The sequence below is a fragment of the Epargyreus clarus genome, unplaced genomic scaffold (genome assembly GCF_041222505.1).
Source record: "Epargyreus clarus isolate Ecla_fem2 unplaced genomic scaffold, WU_Ecla_fem_2.2 ptg000010l, whole genome shotgun sequence".
Taxonomy (NCBI): Eukaryota; Metazoa; Arthropoda; class Insecta; order Lepidoptera; family Hesperiidae; genus Epargyreus; species Epargyreus clarus.
The window spans coordinates 8,449,649-8,468,064 of NW_027332218.1; the positions used below are offsets into that span (position 1 = coordinate 8,449,649).

General features: G+C 34.3%; 1 protein-coding gene across 1 annotated transcript in view; it reads right to left on the reverse strand.

Annotated features, from left to right (window-relative positions):
- The window catches only part of LOC140745497 (PAS domain-containing protein cky-1), a 173,269-nt gene that overhangs the window by 27,999 nt on the left and 126,854 nt on the right, over positions 1-18,416 (reverse strand). Inside the window, exons 7-8 of the mRNA XM_073077380.1 lie at positions 13,958-14,142; positions 2,944-3,050 (exon numbers count right to left, since the gene is read on the reverse strand). Of these exons, the coding sequence (XP_072933481.1) occupies positions 2,944-3,050; positions 13,958-14,142 (292 nt within the window). The remainder of the gene's footprint in view (positions 1-2,943; positions 3,051-13,957; positions 14,143-18,416) is intronic.

The following is an 18,416-nucleotide window of genomic DNA, read 5'->3' on the forward strand; positions in this document are numbered from 1 at the left end:
CGCCTCAACTACATAATCGATTGTCATAAAATTTTGTACACACGTTGTCAGGGGTTCAGAAAAGAACATGGAGTACCTTTTTCCCGAAAAAAAAGTGTCATTCCCGAGGGATAGTTACAAATCTCTGACTGCGAGCGAAGCTGAGGGTAAAAGTTATTCCTCAAAACCTGGGGGTAAAAGTTGTTACTCAAAACCAACACATATCAAGATTTTTCATACACATACACCTATAGGATAGACTGGCTGTCTGTTATAAACACGAAGTTCATGGTAAAATAATATCGCTTTCCAGTAAAATTATTTTGAATATCAGAAATACCATTTGCTGTACAAATCACATAATACATACATTTATTTAATGAGTGACCACATATAAAAACTATGTCAAAATTCTGTAACTCTTTAGATGTCTTATTGTGCGGGAATCGAACCTGAAACCCCGTGTACCAAGTCGTTGTTTCTATCAAAAAAGTTTTTAATTGAACCTAAAATCTAAATATAGTATGTGATCAAACGTATCATGCGATATTATCTTTGAGTGATTAATTGTTAGTGTTTAAGGACCGATGTAAAAAATTACGTCTATTAACATTTAAATACTGACAACCGTATAATTGACCGCTTATGGCGTGCTTACATGGAAGCTAATGGAGTCTGTCTTATAACAACAGTGTTATGCGCTGCTGTGTTCTGGTTTGAAGGGCGTTGTAAAGGAGAGACATTTAAAGGAAGAGTTCCAATATATTTAGGGTGGTAATGCAACTGTTAAGCTCAGGTAGATTCAAATTCTATATAGGGTTGATAACAGATATCCATGACACATGGCCATTTACTGTCAGGTGGACTGCATTCTCATTTGCACATTTGCAAAAAATAAAAAATATACAGGGTGTCCCGTAAGTACCACGACAAACTTGGGGAGAACATAGGTGAGGGTCTGACCTCTCTGGGGAAAAAAAATTACCTTAGTAAAAGTGTCACCGTTTTTGCACTATCAATTGTTTCAAATTTTTTGAGAAATTCAGGCCTCTTCATCTTCTTTCGTTAACTGCGTGTACAAATTTGGTGATGCAGTGTTTATTTTTTCTGTTAAATACTATCAGATAGTTGGTCTATCATATTGAAATGTAAATTGGTTAAAAGATGTAAAGGAACCATGAAAAAAATAGGGATATTTTTAGATTTTAATTTTTTTACTATTTTTCCCTCAACTTTGACTCGACGCGGTGAAAAAAAGTGTACTGGACTGTAAGTGTACATTGCGCAAAAAATATGTTCAGTTAATAGAGATTTCAAAAAGGTACCACACTTACCATTTAAAGTTGAAAAAAAAAGTTAAGGCCGTTTTTGCATGAAAGGGACTGAAAGCAACTAAAACGTAATAATCGAGTTTTTATTTAAATTATGGTTTCTACCGACTCACAACGTGTCAGGCAGTACTAAATCACATTATTACCTAGTTACACATTTAAAAATATCATTCTTCATTTGTAAAAAAACAATTTAGTAACTAACTAGCAAACAAAGCAATACAATTTATTAAGTCAATTTTTACCTACTTTGAACTGTCGTTTCGAAGTGAAACTTCGTACATGTTTGTAATTTGAATGACAATACTATAATTTGACATCTTGGAACAGTTCTGATGATGGAGCCAGGATATGGATGGTAGATCTCTTACCAATTTAGCCCAAACTCGAGGGATTTACTAAGAAACTAACCATGCACCTGCTGCCATGCCATGCATCATCAGATCTGTTCCAAGATGTCAAATTATGGTATTGTCATTCAAATTACATACATGTACGAAGTTTCACTTCGAAACGACAGTTCAAAGTAGGTAAAAATTGACTTAATAAATTGTATTGCCCTGTTTGCTAGTTAGTTACTAAATTGTTTTTTTACAAATGAAGAATGATATTTTTAAGTGTGTAACCAGGTAATAATGTGATTTAGTACTGCCTGACACGTTGTGAGTCGGTAGAAACCGTAATTTAGATAAAAACTCGATTATTAAGTTTTAGTTGCTTTCAGTCCCTTTCATGCAAAAACGCCCTTAACTTTTTTTCTTCAACTTTAAATGGTAAGTGTGGTACCTTTCTGAAATCTCTATTAACTGGACATATTTTTTTGCGCAATGTACACTTATAGTCCAGTACACTTTTTTTCACCGCGACGAGTCAAAGTTGAGGGAAAAATAGTAAAAAAAATTAAATCTAAAAATATCCCTATTTTTTTCATGGTTCCTTTACATTTTTTAACCAATTTACATTTCAATATGATAAACCAACTATCTGATAGTATTTAACAGAAATAATAAACACTACATCACCAAATTTGTACACGCAGTTAACGAAAGAAGATGAAGAGGCCTGAATTTCTCAAAAAATCTAAAACAATTGATAGTGCAAAAACGGTGACACTTTTACTAAGGTAATTTTTTTTTCCAGAGAGGTCAGACCCTCACCTATGTTCTGCCCAAGTTTGTCGTGGTACTTACGGGACACCCTGTATATTAACTCTCATAGCGCGCTTATAATATGGTAACGCTTAACACGTGACGACCCGCGTGACAGAGCGGTCACTATACCGTCTGACGCGCAGAGTTCCGGGTTCGATCCCCGGCCAGACAGATTTGAATGATGAATTTGGATATCTGGTCAGGATCGTAGTGTTTGAGTATTCATCTTTGTGTCCATGGCACCCACTACACAGGGTGTCCTATTGTGGGGCTGTGAGTGTAGAAATCTATTTTTTAGTACTGCTATGATTAGGCAGAAATGAGTATGATGGTGATGTCTCCGGAGTCCCAGAGAATACTACAACTCCGGCTTCAAAAGTATTCAAATCAGGACACAGTAAGCAATTCGTCAATTGCTTACTAAAGTGTGCCGTTGGTAGAACGTTACAGAAAATCTAAGCTAATAGTTATAGGATACTCACTTAATCGGTGTTTGCTTTGTGCTTCCTTGCAGCAGTCCGGATGGAGGAGGTGGTACCAGCTGACGCCGTGCAGGGAGCTCCGGTCCCAGCCGAGATGCCACTCACTACTGAACAAAAAAGTTTACTTTGTTATCAAGGTTGATTTTGGTTGAATATTTGGCTTACTTTTATTGGATTTTGGCAATAGTTTCTACTGTATAGCAAGCTAATTAAATTTTTAATGGTAGGTTTCACACATTTTTTAGAAGTTTTGTAAACAACTCTTAGTCGTGTCAGTTTTCTTATATTTTTTTTACCGTAAAGGAAATAATGATTAAATTCTAATACGCCGAGCCCGATTGCGCTTGTAGCAGCCTAGTGGTAGAAACTCGGCTTCTGAATCGAGGAGTCCGAGGATCAAATCCAAGGCACATACCTCTGTTTTTTCTAAGTTATGTGCGTATTAGACATTCATTATCATTTGCTTAAAATTTCAAGGAAAACGTAGTACGGAACACTGCATATCTGAGAAAGCTTTTAAAAAATCAAAGGTATGTGAAGTCTACCAATTTGCGCGCTTGGCCAGCGCGGTGGACTATGGCCTAATCCTTCTCATTCTGAGAGGAGACTCGTGCCTAACAGTGGGACAGTAATGAGTGATGATCGAATGGTGATCGTTCTTGTAATATTAAGAACTAAAAATTCACAAAATGAATATCCATTTCCAATTAGCCAACTAGTCCATGAGCTTACTAATTACAAGCTTTTATTATATTTATGATTTCCATTCATTCCACAAAAAAGACGGAACTAAAACCATGCATTTCATAAGAGTGAAACCGACAAGGTCTCAATGATTGATCGATGAGATGACCCCATGAGATATTTGTTTAGTCAATGTCAAGTTCACTTTAATTACATTTATCATTATTTTTAATCGACTATCCAACTGGTACGTATAAATGATTAAGCTCATGCACACTGTAAGCGAAGCTTCGCGGACATAGCTTTACTCAAATGCTATAGGCGATATCAGAGCTAAAAAGTCCGTTTTGTATAGAAATACACAAGAAAATTATAACCTCCTTCCTTTGGAAAGTGTGTTAAAAAGGAGTTTTGATTATAAGATTTATTTTCGCGCCTTGGGATAAAATTGTATAATTAGCCGTGAGTGGGTGAATTCTCTCAAATATCGAACTCTACTTATTTGTGCGTGGCCCATATGCTTATTTCTTTCTTTCTAACTATGAGTAGATACTGTGTGTAATACATATGTATTACATGTTAACGAAGCTCTATGATTTTATTTATTTTTGTCCATATAATTATTGATTCCCTTTAATCTAAAATCTATATAACTCAAAGGTGACTGACTGACATAGTGATCTATCAACGCATAGCCCAAAACACCTATGTAATATACTCCTAATATAACATGTAAAAGGCAATACGCAATATAATACACGGGTCAACAAGGTTTTGATTATCGCCTCGGTCGCTCGCCTCGCTTTTAGTATACACGAGACCTTAACCAATGTTCCAAAATGAGTAGGTAACAAAATCATAGTGTAATAAATAGATGTGATTGTAATTATTATTTTTTAAAAAGGTCAGAATATGTAATTAATAGCTTCGTACTTCAAACATTGACAAGATAAGAATACCAATTAGATTTTGTAATTTATACCGTAATCTAGATAAATGTTGACCTCAAATAAAAAGTAGGGCCTGTTTTGTTTTATCTGATAGTGTTGTTAATCTTGTGTTTTGACGACCTGCGTGGCGTGATCTTCGATGTCGCGGGTTCGATTCCCCGACAGGCAGATAATTTATTTTCATTTTTGTATTAGGAGTGTTTATTTACTTGTATGTGTACGTATTTAAAAGACATGAAGACTTGTGTAGTGGTTTGAATAATTATAAAATATGATATGGTTTCCAATCATGTGTTGAAACTATAAAAAATACACACACATAGGTAACGAACGTTAAAAATGCAACTCAGTTTTATTGGCAAAATATATCTAACTTTTATTACTACTAAGTAAGTCTATTTAGTATTTACCGTGATTGCCGTCGAACACACACAAACACCAAAAATGTTAATTCATTAGATGTTTGTCTCATCAGGAATTGAATCCAGAATTCTTTGTGGTAAGCCACCCGGCCACGCAAATTCTATAGCAAATGTAACAAGATATTCGCACCTTACACAAGTGTATTTTAACGAAATAGGCGAAAGTAGGACCCGTTCCCTGACATCGAATTCTGAGTTATTACATGAAATATTGCGTTCACTCTGTCAACAGACATTGTTATTAGGGTTGCCAACCAAACTAAAATATAATTATAGTGTTGTACTATTATATATTTCAAGTTTATGGAGGTACTTAACGCTGTTAAATATTGAGATATCCCTGTATAAATACTATATTTGAGTTAATTAGAGATTTTTTAAATAAATATTTTTGCTGGTTTGAATATAATACTTTTGGACAGAAAAAACATCAAAAATTAAAGTAGTGTAAGAAACAGTTATCACAAAAAATAAATGTTACCATAAAATAAAAATAGGTGGATTTTTGATAAAAAAAAAGTTTTGTCTTTTTTCACATAAATTGCTACACTTTTGTAGTGTATTATCTAAACTATATTTTTAGGAGCTAATAAGCTGCTTTAGCTTATTCTGAATATACCAACTATCCGAAAAAGTATTAGCAACCCTACACTACAGTATAGTCTTACGAATAAATACATCCAACAAAGGCTAAACCATGACCCCATTAAGCCCACTGAGAAGAAAACTCTCGACACAAGTTTGAGACAAACGCAAACATAATAGTTACGCTTGATTAATCCTTGAGTACTTCAATAAATATATATCTTATTACAACGTAAAGTAAAAATTAAGTAAGGTAGAGTTCACACGGATGTATTGAACGTTTTTTTGTCGTATTCGATAGAATCGTTTGCGATTTTCTGGATAAGCTCGGGGCACGGTGGTAGGCAGTGTAAATTTTTTGGAGTTCAAGTTTTTTTTATATATTAGAACCTGACGATAAAGCAGACGTGCTACCTGATGGAAAGTAGTTAACGTCGCCTATGGACATTTGCAACACCAGAGGAGTCGCAAATGCATCACCGGCTTGGAAGGAGACCTCTTTTTGCATCTTTTTTGAAGAGCCCCATGTCGTAGCGCTCCGGGAATACCTCGGGAGGAAGTTCATTCAACATCTTGCCCGTCCGTGGCAACAATTATGATGATATTGCTTTAGTTAAGTAACAATGATGGTAAGTGGTAACTGCCGCCCGTGTACAGTATTGAATCCTAAATACGATTAAATTCTCACTTGAGTTTGGCAATAAATTCTGAATACTAATTTGGAATACCTCGGATAAGTATACCTTAATGAATGGTGTGGCATTCAAAAAAAGAACTGCGTTTGACATTGTTGTTATTAGGCAGAAATATTGTTATAATTGTTATTAGGCAGGTGGCTATCTTCTAAATCAATTGTATCATGCACTAAGTATGCGCCACTGTTTATTCGATAAGTTTTGGCTTCCAAACAATACCATGCAGTATAATACTACATGAACCCAGCCTAACAAACCTTTTTCACGTCACTTATCATAGCCACTTGTGGCTAAATCTGAAGACCAGAAAGTAAGTGGTAGCCAATCATAACTAACTTGCGTATAAACAATTGACTGGGTCAAGTTTAAAATAACTCTTGCGTAATTTTTATCATGTATCAATGCGTTAAATAAATAATCTAGCAAAGGTAAATGAAAACCACAAAAATATATCTGTTTTTTTATAAACACTACGAGTATATACGACTTTCGTGTAAAAAATGTGTATTTAGTATTTACATTTGAATTTATTACAACTCATGTCGGAATATTGTCATTAATATTAGAAAATATTTATACTGAAATGACTATTTGAATAATTATTATAAGTAACCATAGATTAGTAAAGATTACTCACTTCTAACAAGTACAACTAACCAGTTTTGACAATTGAAATTGTCACTGTCATCAATTTCGTGTTTGAAAAATATTTAAAAAATGTAGTTTTTAGATCATTTACGTATGAAAAAATATTTCTCCGCACTTTTTCTTCGATTTCGTGGTTTTGCACCACTTAACTGCGCATGTCGGCATTTTTCCGCGTAAATTCTTCAATTGCAAAGCGGTGAGATATCTATACTTATCTATGTAAGTAACTCCATTGATTAGTATAATTGTGCTATCATGTCATGTCAATGTTCTATTATGTCGTGGATGTGCAGCAGGATTAAAGGGTTCAATTTAGGTTCAGGCATCTTCTAACAAGTTTATTTATCTGCGGAAGTTCAGTAACTGTGGAAAAATTTTCTTACTTAGAGTGTGTTTATGTCAAGTAGTAGGTAGTTTTCCAAAAGCATCTTTGTTAGTTTTTGACACATACAAAGCAAGCTCCCAGTTATAATTGAAAGGCGTAATAGTCTTAAGTATCGTGCTAGTTAGCTGCCAAGAAAATAGTGACATAAAAGATAACGACCTTGTTACTTGAGCACTTCTTAGTTAGTGGCACCGATTTTACCGATGGCACCGTATTGTCAGCGTACCAACTAACCAACAACCTTTTTTTTATCGCAGCGCAAAATATGGAGGATGCTTGGAATCTCATGGAAAGAGTTCCGTACCAACGACTCTATACTCCGGGAACTCGGCATCACACAGCATCTATCGAACTTAGTACAACGTCGTATTCTAAAGTTTTTCGGACACATCTCGCGGAGAAATAGCGATGCTATTGAGCGTTTTGTCGTGCAAGGAACTGTGGAGGGCAGCAGAGTACGAGGAAGGTCACCCACACGTTGGACTGACCAAATCAAATCAGCCGTGGGCGGCCCATTGCATGAGTGCACCAGAAAATCGGCTAGCCGCGAGAAATGGCGTGAAATCGTAAGGCAAACTACATCAGGCCCGTAGGAAAGACAAACATGATGACCACGACCACTCTGCCAAGAGTACAACGACAAAGAAGAAGAAGAGCGCAAAATATCGCCGCTTTTTCCTAATTATTCGTCTACCTATTATATCTCCGTAAATCTTGAAGATCAAGTACGAAAAGCTCAATTTTTTACCCGCAATTCAAATATATTGCTCATTAACCCGAGTCATATTAGAATATAGTTATAACAAGGTGCTCAGCTCATTGAGAATCGCACAGTGTCTAATAGAGACAAGACAATGATGTTTACGACGGTCAGTTGCAATAGAATATTATGGACGTTATGACATACGGGCGTGCGTGCGAATACGCGTGATTTGCTTAAGACATAAATTATGAGATGTAAAGCTCTGTGCACAATTAAGATTATCTTGACAAATTAAAATTTAAGTAAGTACTATAAGAAATACCGTGAAAAAGGAATTCTTTTTATACTAAGACTACGCTCGATTTCCTGCGTTGTAAGTTATTGTGGTGCATGTTATGACCACATACATTTTTACACATTTTTATACATTTTTTAGGTAAAAACCTCAAAATTTGTTCAATAATGCGAAGGTTTGAAAATAAAGAAAAATACGACAAAAACCGTAATTAAAGCTCTGTATGTATTCGCGATTTTTTTTAAAACTTCGATAGCGTAATTCAGAAATATTTGATGCGCCATCTGTTGACGAGGTACCGAAAATTAGCATAAAAGCATTACAAGTTAGCATTAAATTAGAAAGAAAGAAACATTTAACAATTAGTAAGAAACAAACAAAGAAACACAGAAAGAACAAGAAAGAAACAGAAAGAAGCAAATTTATATTTGTATTTGAAAAAAGGTTTACATAAAGTTTAAGTTTATTTACATGTATTAATAATTTTTAGGGTAAAGTTATTTTTTTATATTATGCACTTATACATTTAACAACTTTTAAAGTACTCAGAATTAATCTTATATTCTGATCGACAAGTCAAGCAAATATGTGTAGCTTTTTAAATGCGATAACAGCTGAATGGTGTGTTGTTTTTATTAAGTGATAACTGTATGTTTTCCTATTAAAATTAAAAAAAAAAAAGAATATTCGGATAATTGCAACACAGACGGATTAACAGAAAGAGACAAAAAATAAAAATAACAAAAAACAAAAGAAAAACAAAAACAACAAGGAAAGGACGATATAAACGTTTTATTTTCTACTTTGTCGCTTATTGTATTCATGTCGCTTCCTTCAGCTTGTATTCTACGTAATAATGATAACTGTGATGTATTCGTTTCAAATAAATCGTATATTTCAGCGATACAAATCTTTCAAATGTTTCAAGTACATTCTTAGTATAAATTTTTACGTTTTTACAAAAATGTATGACTGTTTTAGTATTTGTTTACGTAATTCCCATACTTTTCCAATCAGTTCTGATACAGTCCGCGGGGGCTGATTGGAAATGTATGGGCAAATACGTAAACAATTACAAAACAGCCAATTTTGTAGAAACGTAAAAACTTATACTAAGGATACAGACCAATAGTACCACCGCGACCATTTGTTCGGGTTATATCCGTGTCGAATGTATTTCTGAATATGGTATCGGGAAATACAGAAGTGAAAGTGAGTGGTATTTGTGGTGCCCTTAGGGAGTGGCTCTGACGGGATGAAAGGAACTATTGTTGATTTATTTACGGTTACAGAAATCGATGTTAAGTTAAGAAGGTGTAATATTGTAATGAGTAATGTTCCCTTTTACAAAAAATATTTAATCCATATTTTTGTGACAAAACGATCAAGTAATTATACATATTACTAGCTAATTCGGCAAACGTTGTGTTGCCATATAAATAAAAAAATGCTAAGGGTGAACAAAGGGTTGTTAGGGGTATGAAAAATAGATAGTAGCCGATTCTCAGACCTACTGAATATGTATATAAAATTTGGTGAAAATCGGTTCGGTTTCAGAGGAGTACGGTTACTAACATTGTGACACGAGAATTTTATGTATAAGATGTAATATTTGATAAAAGTCGATATTGACACCTTTTATTGGCAACTTATATTAGACTGTAATAAGTAAAATGGTGCTCACTGGAGTTTATCATAAATGTGTTGCTGAATACTAAATTGGAATACATTTAATGTTATTCTACTTTAGCACTATCAATTAATTTTCGCCATGATTAGACTAGGAATACAGACCGGCACAGGAATGCAAACAGATATAGATTTAATACCGCCAAAGTCGAAAGACTCTACTAACTAATAATTATCTTCATTTCAAGTCAAACTATAGCACAGCTATAAACGTGACGGCTTGAACAACTACGATTTACCCATGCAAATTACTCAAAACCAACAATGAAGATTCTAACTGAAATGATGAAATTGAAAAATTACAAGCTAGCTTATCAACTGTAGACAGGCCCTATTCATTCTTCCTAGGGAGCTTGTAAACCCGTCATTGTATGCAAAGACGCTTCTCTCTTGAGCAGGTGACGCTTGCCTTTCAAAACGGCATAATGCAGAAAACATATATTTGTACTTGACATGTACTTGTTTCTGTTATAAGTATCTTACTAGGCAGTGATGAGTAACTTAAAGATTAAGAGTATTCCAGCAGTTTACGTGTATTAATGTTCTTTACTGTTAGAAAATTAGCTAACTTTAAATTAGCTAGCTAAGTAATTAGATTTATTGAATTTTGCTGTAATATTTACATGTAAAAACATGTGTGTAGCCTATGAGCGCACGTAAGAGTTATACTTCTTTGGCGTTATCATTTAAATATTTTTTAAAATCACCTTTTAAGTTAGCCAACCACTAGATACTAATGATAAATTATGTTTTACATCGGTGGGCGCAATTATCTGTAGCGTAGACCAACTATCTGATAGTATTTTACAAAAAAAAAAAATAAACACTGCATCACCAAATTTATATACGAAGTTAACGAAAGGAGATGAATAGTGCTATTTTTTTTAATGGCAAAGCAATCGATGACATTCTATTGAGGTATTTTTTTTCTCAGAGGTCAGCCTATGATCTATACTTTTGATCTCCCCAAGTTTGTCGTGGTACTTATGGGACATCCTGTACACATGTGTCATAAAATACGTTATTAAGATAAAGAAAATCCATTAAAAAGACAAGTGCTTAAAAAAGATTTTTTCTTAAAACAAAAGCGACAGCTAGTAAATAGTTTGATTGACAAGCAAACGTGGAATGCATAACTGTGTTACGAAATATGAAATTATTAATACATACACGTTTCCCATACATACATCTTTGACGGGAGCTTATTACTTGTACTCTTCAATTGAATTATTGATAAGTAGAAACTTAGAAAAGAATATGCGAACAGTTCTCTTGAATGAACCGTAACTTTGCATGCATGCCTCGTAGTCATAACGTAACAATGTTAAGGTATGCAGAATTTATCCAATATCTACGCAGTTCGTGCATTGGTTAAATTGTTGTTTTATTCATTCTTTTATTTCTTTTTAATTGGTGTCTCATATATGCTGTCGTTTTTAGCCTAAGTATATTGTGTAATTGGTTATCTATATATTTAAACTCGGTACTGATTGAAGGATCAGACCTACGCACAGCTGTAACCGTTGAACTTGTTCTTTTTAGCGTGAGCACTAAGAAAGTAATTTGAAAATTCCATCCGTAAGGGGGTAAAATAGGCGTTGACTGACTGTTTGAAAGGCTTTTGATCAAGAAGCAGACATTATGAAATTATGTAATTGACTTTCTAAAACTGTAACAATGAAACACCTAAGAATTTTGCTGCTTTAGGAAATTAAACTTCGGCCTTTGTAGTGCAGTCGGGTTTTGAATTTTTAAATATAAGTACTATTTTTACTTTCATCTCTCTTTTTTACCTTTGCTTATTTTTTTTATCTTTGATTAATTTATTGCATCTACTGATTACATTGCACATACACATTTAAATATATTTAAGCATAAATATATTGAGTTAAATATTTTAATCCATAATGGGTAGGTATATTTGTAAAGAAACATCTTCATATAATCCCAAGCAAGCCTGCTACGCGTAAACTAAAAGAAACAAATCGAGTACAAAATTCTGTTGCATTATTAACATGTGAGATACAAATATGCTCTCAACGGCTCAGTACGCGATATTGTCAGCGAGGATGGATGGGCGCGCCCACTGGTTACCGGAGAAATGGCGTAAGCGACATTTTTATACAGAATAAATGAGTATACGGCGCCAACTGCATGTGCCGTTTTTAAATTAAACATAATTTTAACATACTTTTCTATAGTACTATAATAGACTTATAAATAAAATAAAACAAACAACAAGGCAAGATTTTGCATGTACTATGCAACACTACTATGATTTATTTTTTTCGTGCAGTACTATCGTGTAGGTAGGTATTTGTTTTGACATTTTTTCACGAAGTGATAGTTACAAATTTTTGAGAAAAAAACTTGAGAAAAAGTCATTTTATAAGTAGTTGTATTTCTTTCAAGCTTTGAAACTATCAACTAACAGGGTTCAGCCATTGTTATCCTTAGCCGGTACACTACACGCTCGGGATTTGGTAATTCTTTTACATTAAAAAAAGACCTTCAGTTATTTTGTTTATTTTGTGCAATATCAAAATTTTATGAGTAATTTTTATACTTAAAAAATAAACATTTACGAGCATAGTCCTTCAAACTAATTAGACAAAGAAAATTATAGCCACCTATTACAAAGCCCATCAAAATACAAAAGATTATAACATAACGCTACTTTTCACAATATGAAACGTACAGTTGAAAAGTTTATCCATATAATTTCCTCAGTAACTTAACGTCGCTTACACCATTCTGCCGATCCCCACAAAGTGACAAACTCATCTGACCAGTGTTTACCATTGCATATTATCTCTCGTCTTATTATTTCGTGCCACCGAGCAGCGGTGACGGCGCATGAATATGAAACGACTTCAATAGAGACATTGTCATACATCTGCCTGCCTTTGATGGACGGTGGCTGGCTGCGACAAATGCTAGGGTTGTCAACTTGGAGAAATAAAGATTTTTGTATTTATTATTTCTTGTTACTTTAAAAAATAAGTGCAGTGTTCAGTTGAATTGCTAACGTGATTTTTGTTTAATCTTCTTAATAATAACAGTTGCTGTTGTTACTTAGAACTCGTTTTTATATCAAATATTGGTGTGCGTTATATGCAATAAACTTGGGCTAAATACATAAATTATAACGAAAAATAAAAAAGTGCTTATAAATTTTGTGGTGCAGTTGGATTTTGTGAGTTGAACCATTCTATAGCCTACTCTTTACGCTATTTTATTTAAAAGTTGATAAATATTATAAAAAATATAATATTAAAAAGTTTTTTTTCATTTAATTATTTCCACACAACGAATTAGCATGTGCCAACCCTAAATAGGCGTCGATAATGTGTGTTTATTGTCGCCAAGCCTTGAACTACTATATTTTATATAGAAGGAAGCATATAGAGAAAAGCGTATTACATGGGAACAATATCATGTCATCATACGAACGGCCTTTGTTTTTTACAATACCTTGGCCTTTCCGAAGGTCTACAACGATTTGTATCGTTGAATTATGATTTCAACACGTGTTTTTTGTGTTACTTACCCATGTGTGTGTATAAAATATATTCATCTACGTGTGTGTTGGATTAAGCTACGCAAAACATATGTTTATTGTTGTTTTTGTAGCATTTAAAAGGCTTGTGTAAAAAAAATAAAAAAAGGAATGGGTAATACCTATTTTATGTAATACGATTTGCAGAACTCGGTGTACCTACCTTATCTAGTGACCTACCTTTGTATACGAATATTATTTAAACACTTGAAATAAATATAAATTGGTAATATTTCAAGTATGAATTTGGATTCAGTCAGCTATAATTTACGAATATGGACATCTCTAACCAAGTCTGATCGAACTAAACTGGCTCTATCATTTTTCAAATTCTAAGAGAACGCTGTTACCAATCTTCTCCAGTTAGTCTCGCGCTCCAAGATCAATAAGGGTACTTACTTAGTGTCAATATGCAGTATCTTCATGTCCATAGCATGTACTGTAGTGAACACGTTCGTGGCGCCGTGCACCACGCACTCCCGCGTCTCCGGCATGGCGAGTGGCGTGCAAGCTGCCAGGAACACCGGCTCGTTGCGGCTACACAGCGGCAGGTAGGAGACGTAGTGGCCTCGGACTAACACCACCTGGGAAAAATGTTAATGTAAATTTAATGGTTCAGTTTCATTAAATGTAGACTCTAGGAGTCATCTCGTATATATGATATTAATATAATTGATTGCTTGTTTTAGTGGCGATACACAGTCTACCAATAGGCTACCAATTCACTTCGAGAGGAGACTTTGTAGGTACATCCTATGCTGATGATGATAACCATACAGTTTACCTGATGCTAAGTAACGTATTTATTTTCAATATTCGACCTTAGTTATGTTAGTATTAGTAATGTAAGTCAACAGCCATAGAATTCAGTGAATACATTTCTAATATGCGAATGGTTCCGAAAAAGCTATCTTATATGGAATTGGCGTCGGATATGGTTGAATTATTCCACGGTCGTTAAAAGAAAGAAATTTAAACAAAATGACAACATTACGTCATTTTACATGAACTTTATACAATTACATACGTAACCTTTTATTCTACTCTTACTTTTACTTGTTACTAGTTACTCGTGACTAATGACATTATACAAAATCCGTTTCCGAATACCAAATAGTTGCCTCACATTTCGGGGCACTGAACTACTTTTAATAACAGATAATCTTGTTCGCGGAATTAACTTGAGAGACACCTACACTACTCGCTGAATAAATTTAATCATTCTAATATGAAATAGGCATGAATAAAGAGTTATAATAGAGTGAGTTGTTCCTTATTAAAGTTCGTTGTCTGAACGCAGCGGGAATGTTACGTGTGCACAGTTTTATGGAAAAAACATGTAAAACAATATGGAATTAATTTAATGCCTATTTTGCATAATTTCGACTGCAGTAGAAGACAAAGCTCATTAGATGCTTTCAACACTCACAAACCTACGTTAGGAATATAATAAAATAACTATTAGTAAACAGTATTTTTTGTTACACAAGGAAGGTGCCCGGATTTTTACCGCACTACAACCCCCTCGGTGGCTCTACACGGCGCTGTAGAGGACTTCGGGATCTCCAAAGTAACGCATTATTGATGGCATAGAATATTTTTTCACATAAAAATCTTAATCTATACACTTCTTGTATGTTATAAAATGAAGAATTGTCTCTAATACAATACCTATTTTTTAATATAACAAAAAGCTCTTATACGAACACTCACTTTTGTAATACAGACATGATACCCATTCAAACCTGAATGAGTAGCTTATAAGAGACTGCGAAATCTGTCAAGCAAAGGTCGGTAGATGACTGAAAATCATTTATCGGTGAGTTACACCGCAGGCCGTTAAAGATTGCATTAAAGGTAATTATAACGATACGTTTGACGATAACGATGGAATGTAACAATTCAGTGTTGCTTTACTTGTCATAAACGTCATTTGTGTCACTGTCTGTCACCACAATATTTGTTCCACGTGGACAGACGGAAGTTGACATAAACAACAAGTTTAATAAACAGAAGTTGGCCATTAAAGTGTAGATATGACGACGTCTTAATCGTAACTAAATTGGTGCAACTCATAAACTGCTAGATTTGACGGCTGGTTAGCCGTTTGTTAACGTTGGTTACATGGTGCAACCCACTAAGCTTCAACTCTGACCCAAGATGACTAAAGACGCTGTGGGCGTGGTGCTTTGACATTCTTTAAAGTTTTAACAACAATGGATAGATAAGTTCGACAATAGTTCATAGTTCAACCACTCACCGAGATATCTTCGATCCGGATGCATTCGGCCTTGGTATATATTTTATTGTATAACGTATTTATAGTATCAGTTAGCCAACCACTATAAATCGTAGTTTAAACGGATAATAAAAATGAAATTGCACGTTAACTGAATTTGATATGTCGATTTATGTTTGCTAAGCTATATGTGTAACATTAAGCCAATGTTTCCTAATCTTTACTAATCCGAGTGATAAAACAAAAAATGGCTATTATTATTTTATTTTCAAAACACATGGTTCTATTTTTATTAACCGTGTGTATCTCTGGTCTTTTAAGTTTAATGAGATGATTTGTGACGTCATTTTGCGACCAATATCGTAATTTGGGTGTATGTTCTATCTCATACTAGACCGTATCACTATTGTTTATGATTTTAATGTTGTTACCACACTGCCTAAGATAGGTAGGGAACCTTAAGGACTAGTTTTAGAAACCTTGTTACAACAACTATACACTATCTAAATATATATAACTCAAAGGTGACTGACTGACATAGTGATCTATCAACGCACAGCCCAAACCACTGGACGGATCGGGCTGAAATTTGGCATGCAGGTAGATGTTATGACGTAGGCATCCGCTAAGAAAGGATTTTGATCAATTCTACCCCCAAGGGGATAAAATAGGGGATGAAAATATTACTTTGTAACGCGAGCGAAGCCGCGGGCAAAAGCTCGTGACTATATATACATCGATTAATATGGTAAAATAAATTTTCGTTTGAATTTAATTATCAAATGGCTTGACAATAAAACGATAGCAGTTCGCCTCAACGATTGTTAATTTTAAATACTATTTGGTCATAAACCTTCCATTTGTCTATAGCGGCTATAATTGCCGTGTGAAATATAACGATTAATTTTACTGTAGTCATGATATATATGCTTTCTGCATGTTGATTAACCATTTAAGTATTGGACAACACCATTTTAAGTGTCTATTTATTTGGTTCACTATCTAATTTTGTACGATAAAATATAACATGTCTAAAGTCTAAATTATACTTATACAACTTAATTATATTATAATCTATTAATATAATTTATTGTGTCAAGTTGATATTTTTTTACCAGAACATAATAGAACCTTTCCCACATTTATCATCTGCAAACTTCTAGAACAAACTATATAGCTAGACAAATTATTACAGCAACAAAAAAATACTGATTCGTAACATATAATATACCTATTGGCATTGACACGTCCACAATTTAGACGAATCCAACGATACCTGATGGATTTAACCGTTGAATTATAAACCCATTCGTACTATGAATACTTAAAAAAGCTCATACAAACGCAATGGCATTTGGCGTTGCGTAAAAACTTTAATCTAGTTAACAAGACATTCAATGGAGTCTGATGTGGGCCAGATTATATCTATTTGTATGCAGATATAAATAGAGCACGGGTCATTATAGTTCCTTATGATGCAAATAAGTGACGTCATAGAGGACGATCACAACAGGATATGAAATGGAGTGAAAAAATGAACTTTATTTAACGAGTAGTTTAGCAAATATCATCGGCGAGTAGTAATGTGAATGAGCTGTTCTATATGAGCTACTCGTATCATCAACTCGTTATTGTCCCACTGCTGGACACGGGTCTTCTCTCAGCAGGAGAAGTATTAAGCCATAGTCCACCGCGCTGGCTAAGTGCGAAATGGTAGACTTCAGATGCCTTTGAAAACTTTATCTAATTATGAGTTATCGGTAGTAGCAAATTTTTATGAGCGGTCCTTTTTTTAGGATACATGATGTAGTAATAGATGGTAAAAACAATTCAAGGTTAAAGAAAAACACAGTGATATACTTAATATTGCAGTACTTCAGGAATATGATTGGAAGAAAGAATCGTATTTCCGACGGTGTAACGTGCGGACGTTGCGCCAAGGTTAGTTACTTTTAGAAGTAGAATTACAAAGAGATGCAGTTTAGTCATCACTATGGACACTTGTTGATAGTCGCTAGGGCTATCAGTGATTTGATTGGAACGCTTTATGAGTCATACATCTTTTTCTAGAAAACGGTTTCTTCTAGAAGACTTTTTAGAACATTTAAAATTACATAATAATAAGCCATCATACCAGATTATAACTGACGAAGTTATCAATTCCGATTCCCGCGATTAAGAGCAAACGAAGTACGTCAACATGTCTCCGCCCACCGGACAATATGTAATGACGATAGATCAGCCGGATACGATGCAGATTACCGTATCCACTGTACTGATACGCCTAAACGTAAGGCACCGGGGGTGTGGTATAAGTTATGGATAAAAGCGGGAAATAGGCGACAGTTTTTACCGATTTTGAAATAGGAGGAGGATTTTTTTTATTTCTAAGTTGTTAAGAGAAGAAAAGAAATTAAGCAGGAGTGCAATCAACAAAGAGAATGGAGTTATAAGGCAGTGTAGTAAGTGATATCGATGTGGTTATAATGTTGATGCAAATACTGATGAATTGGTTGAGAATCCTAGATACTTACCTACCTACTTACTTAAGTACTTCTAGCTTTTTACCTAGACAAGTAGGTGTTACCACCTAGATTTTGTTTACACAAATGAGGTTTC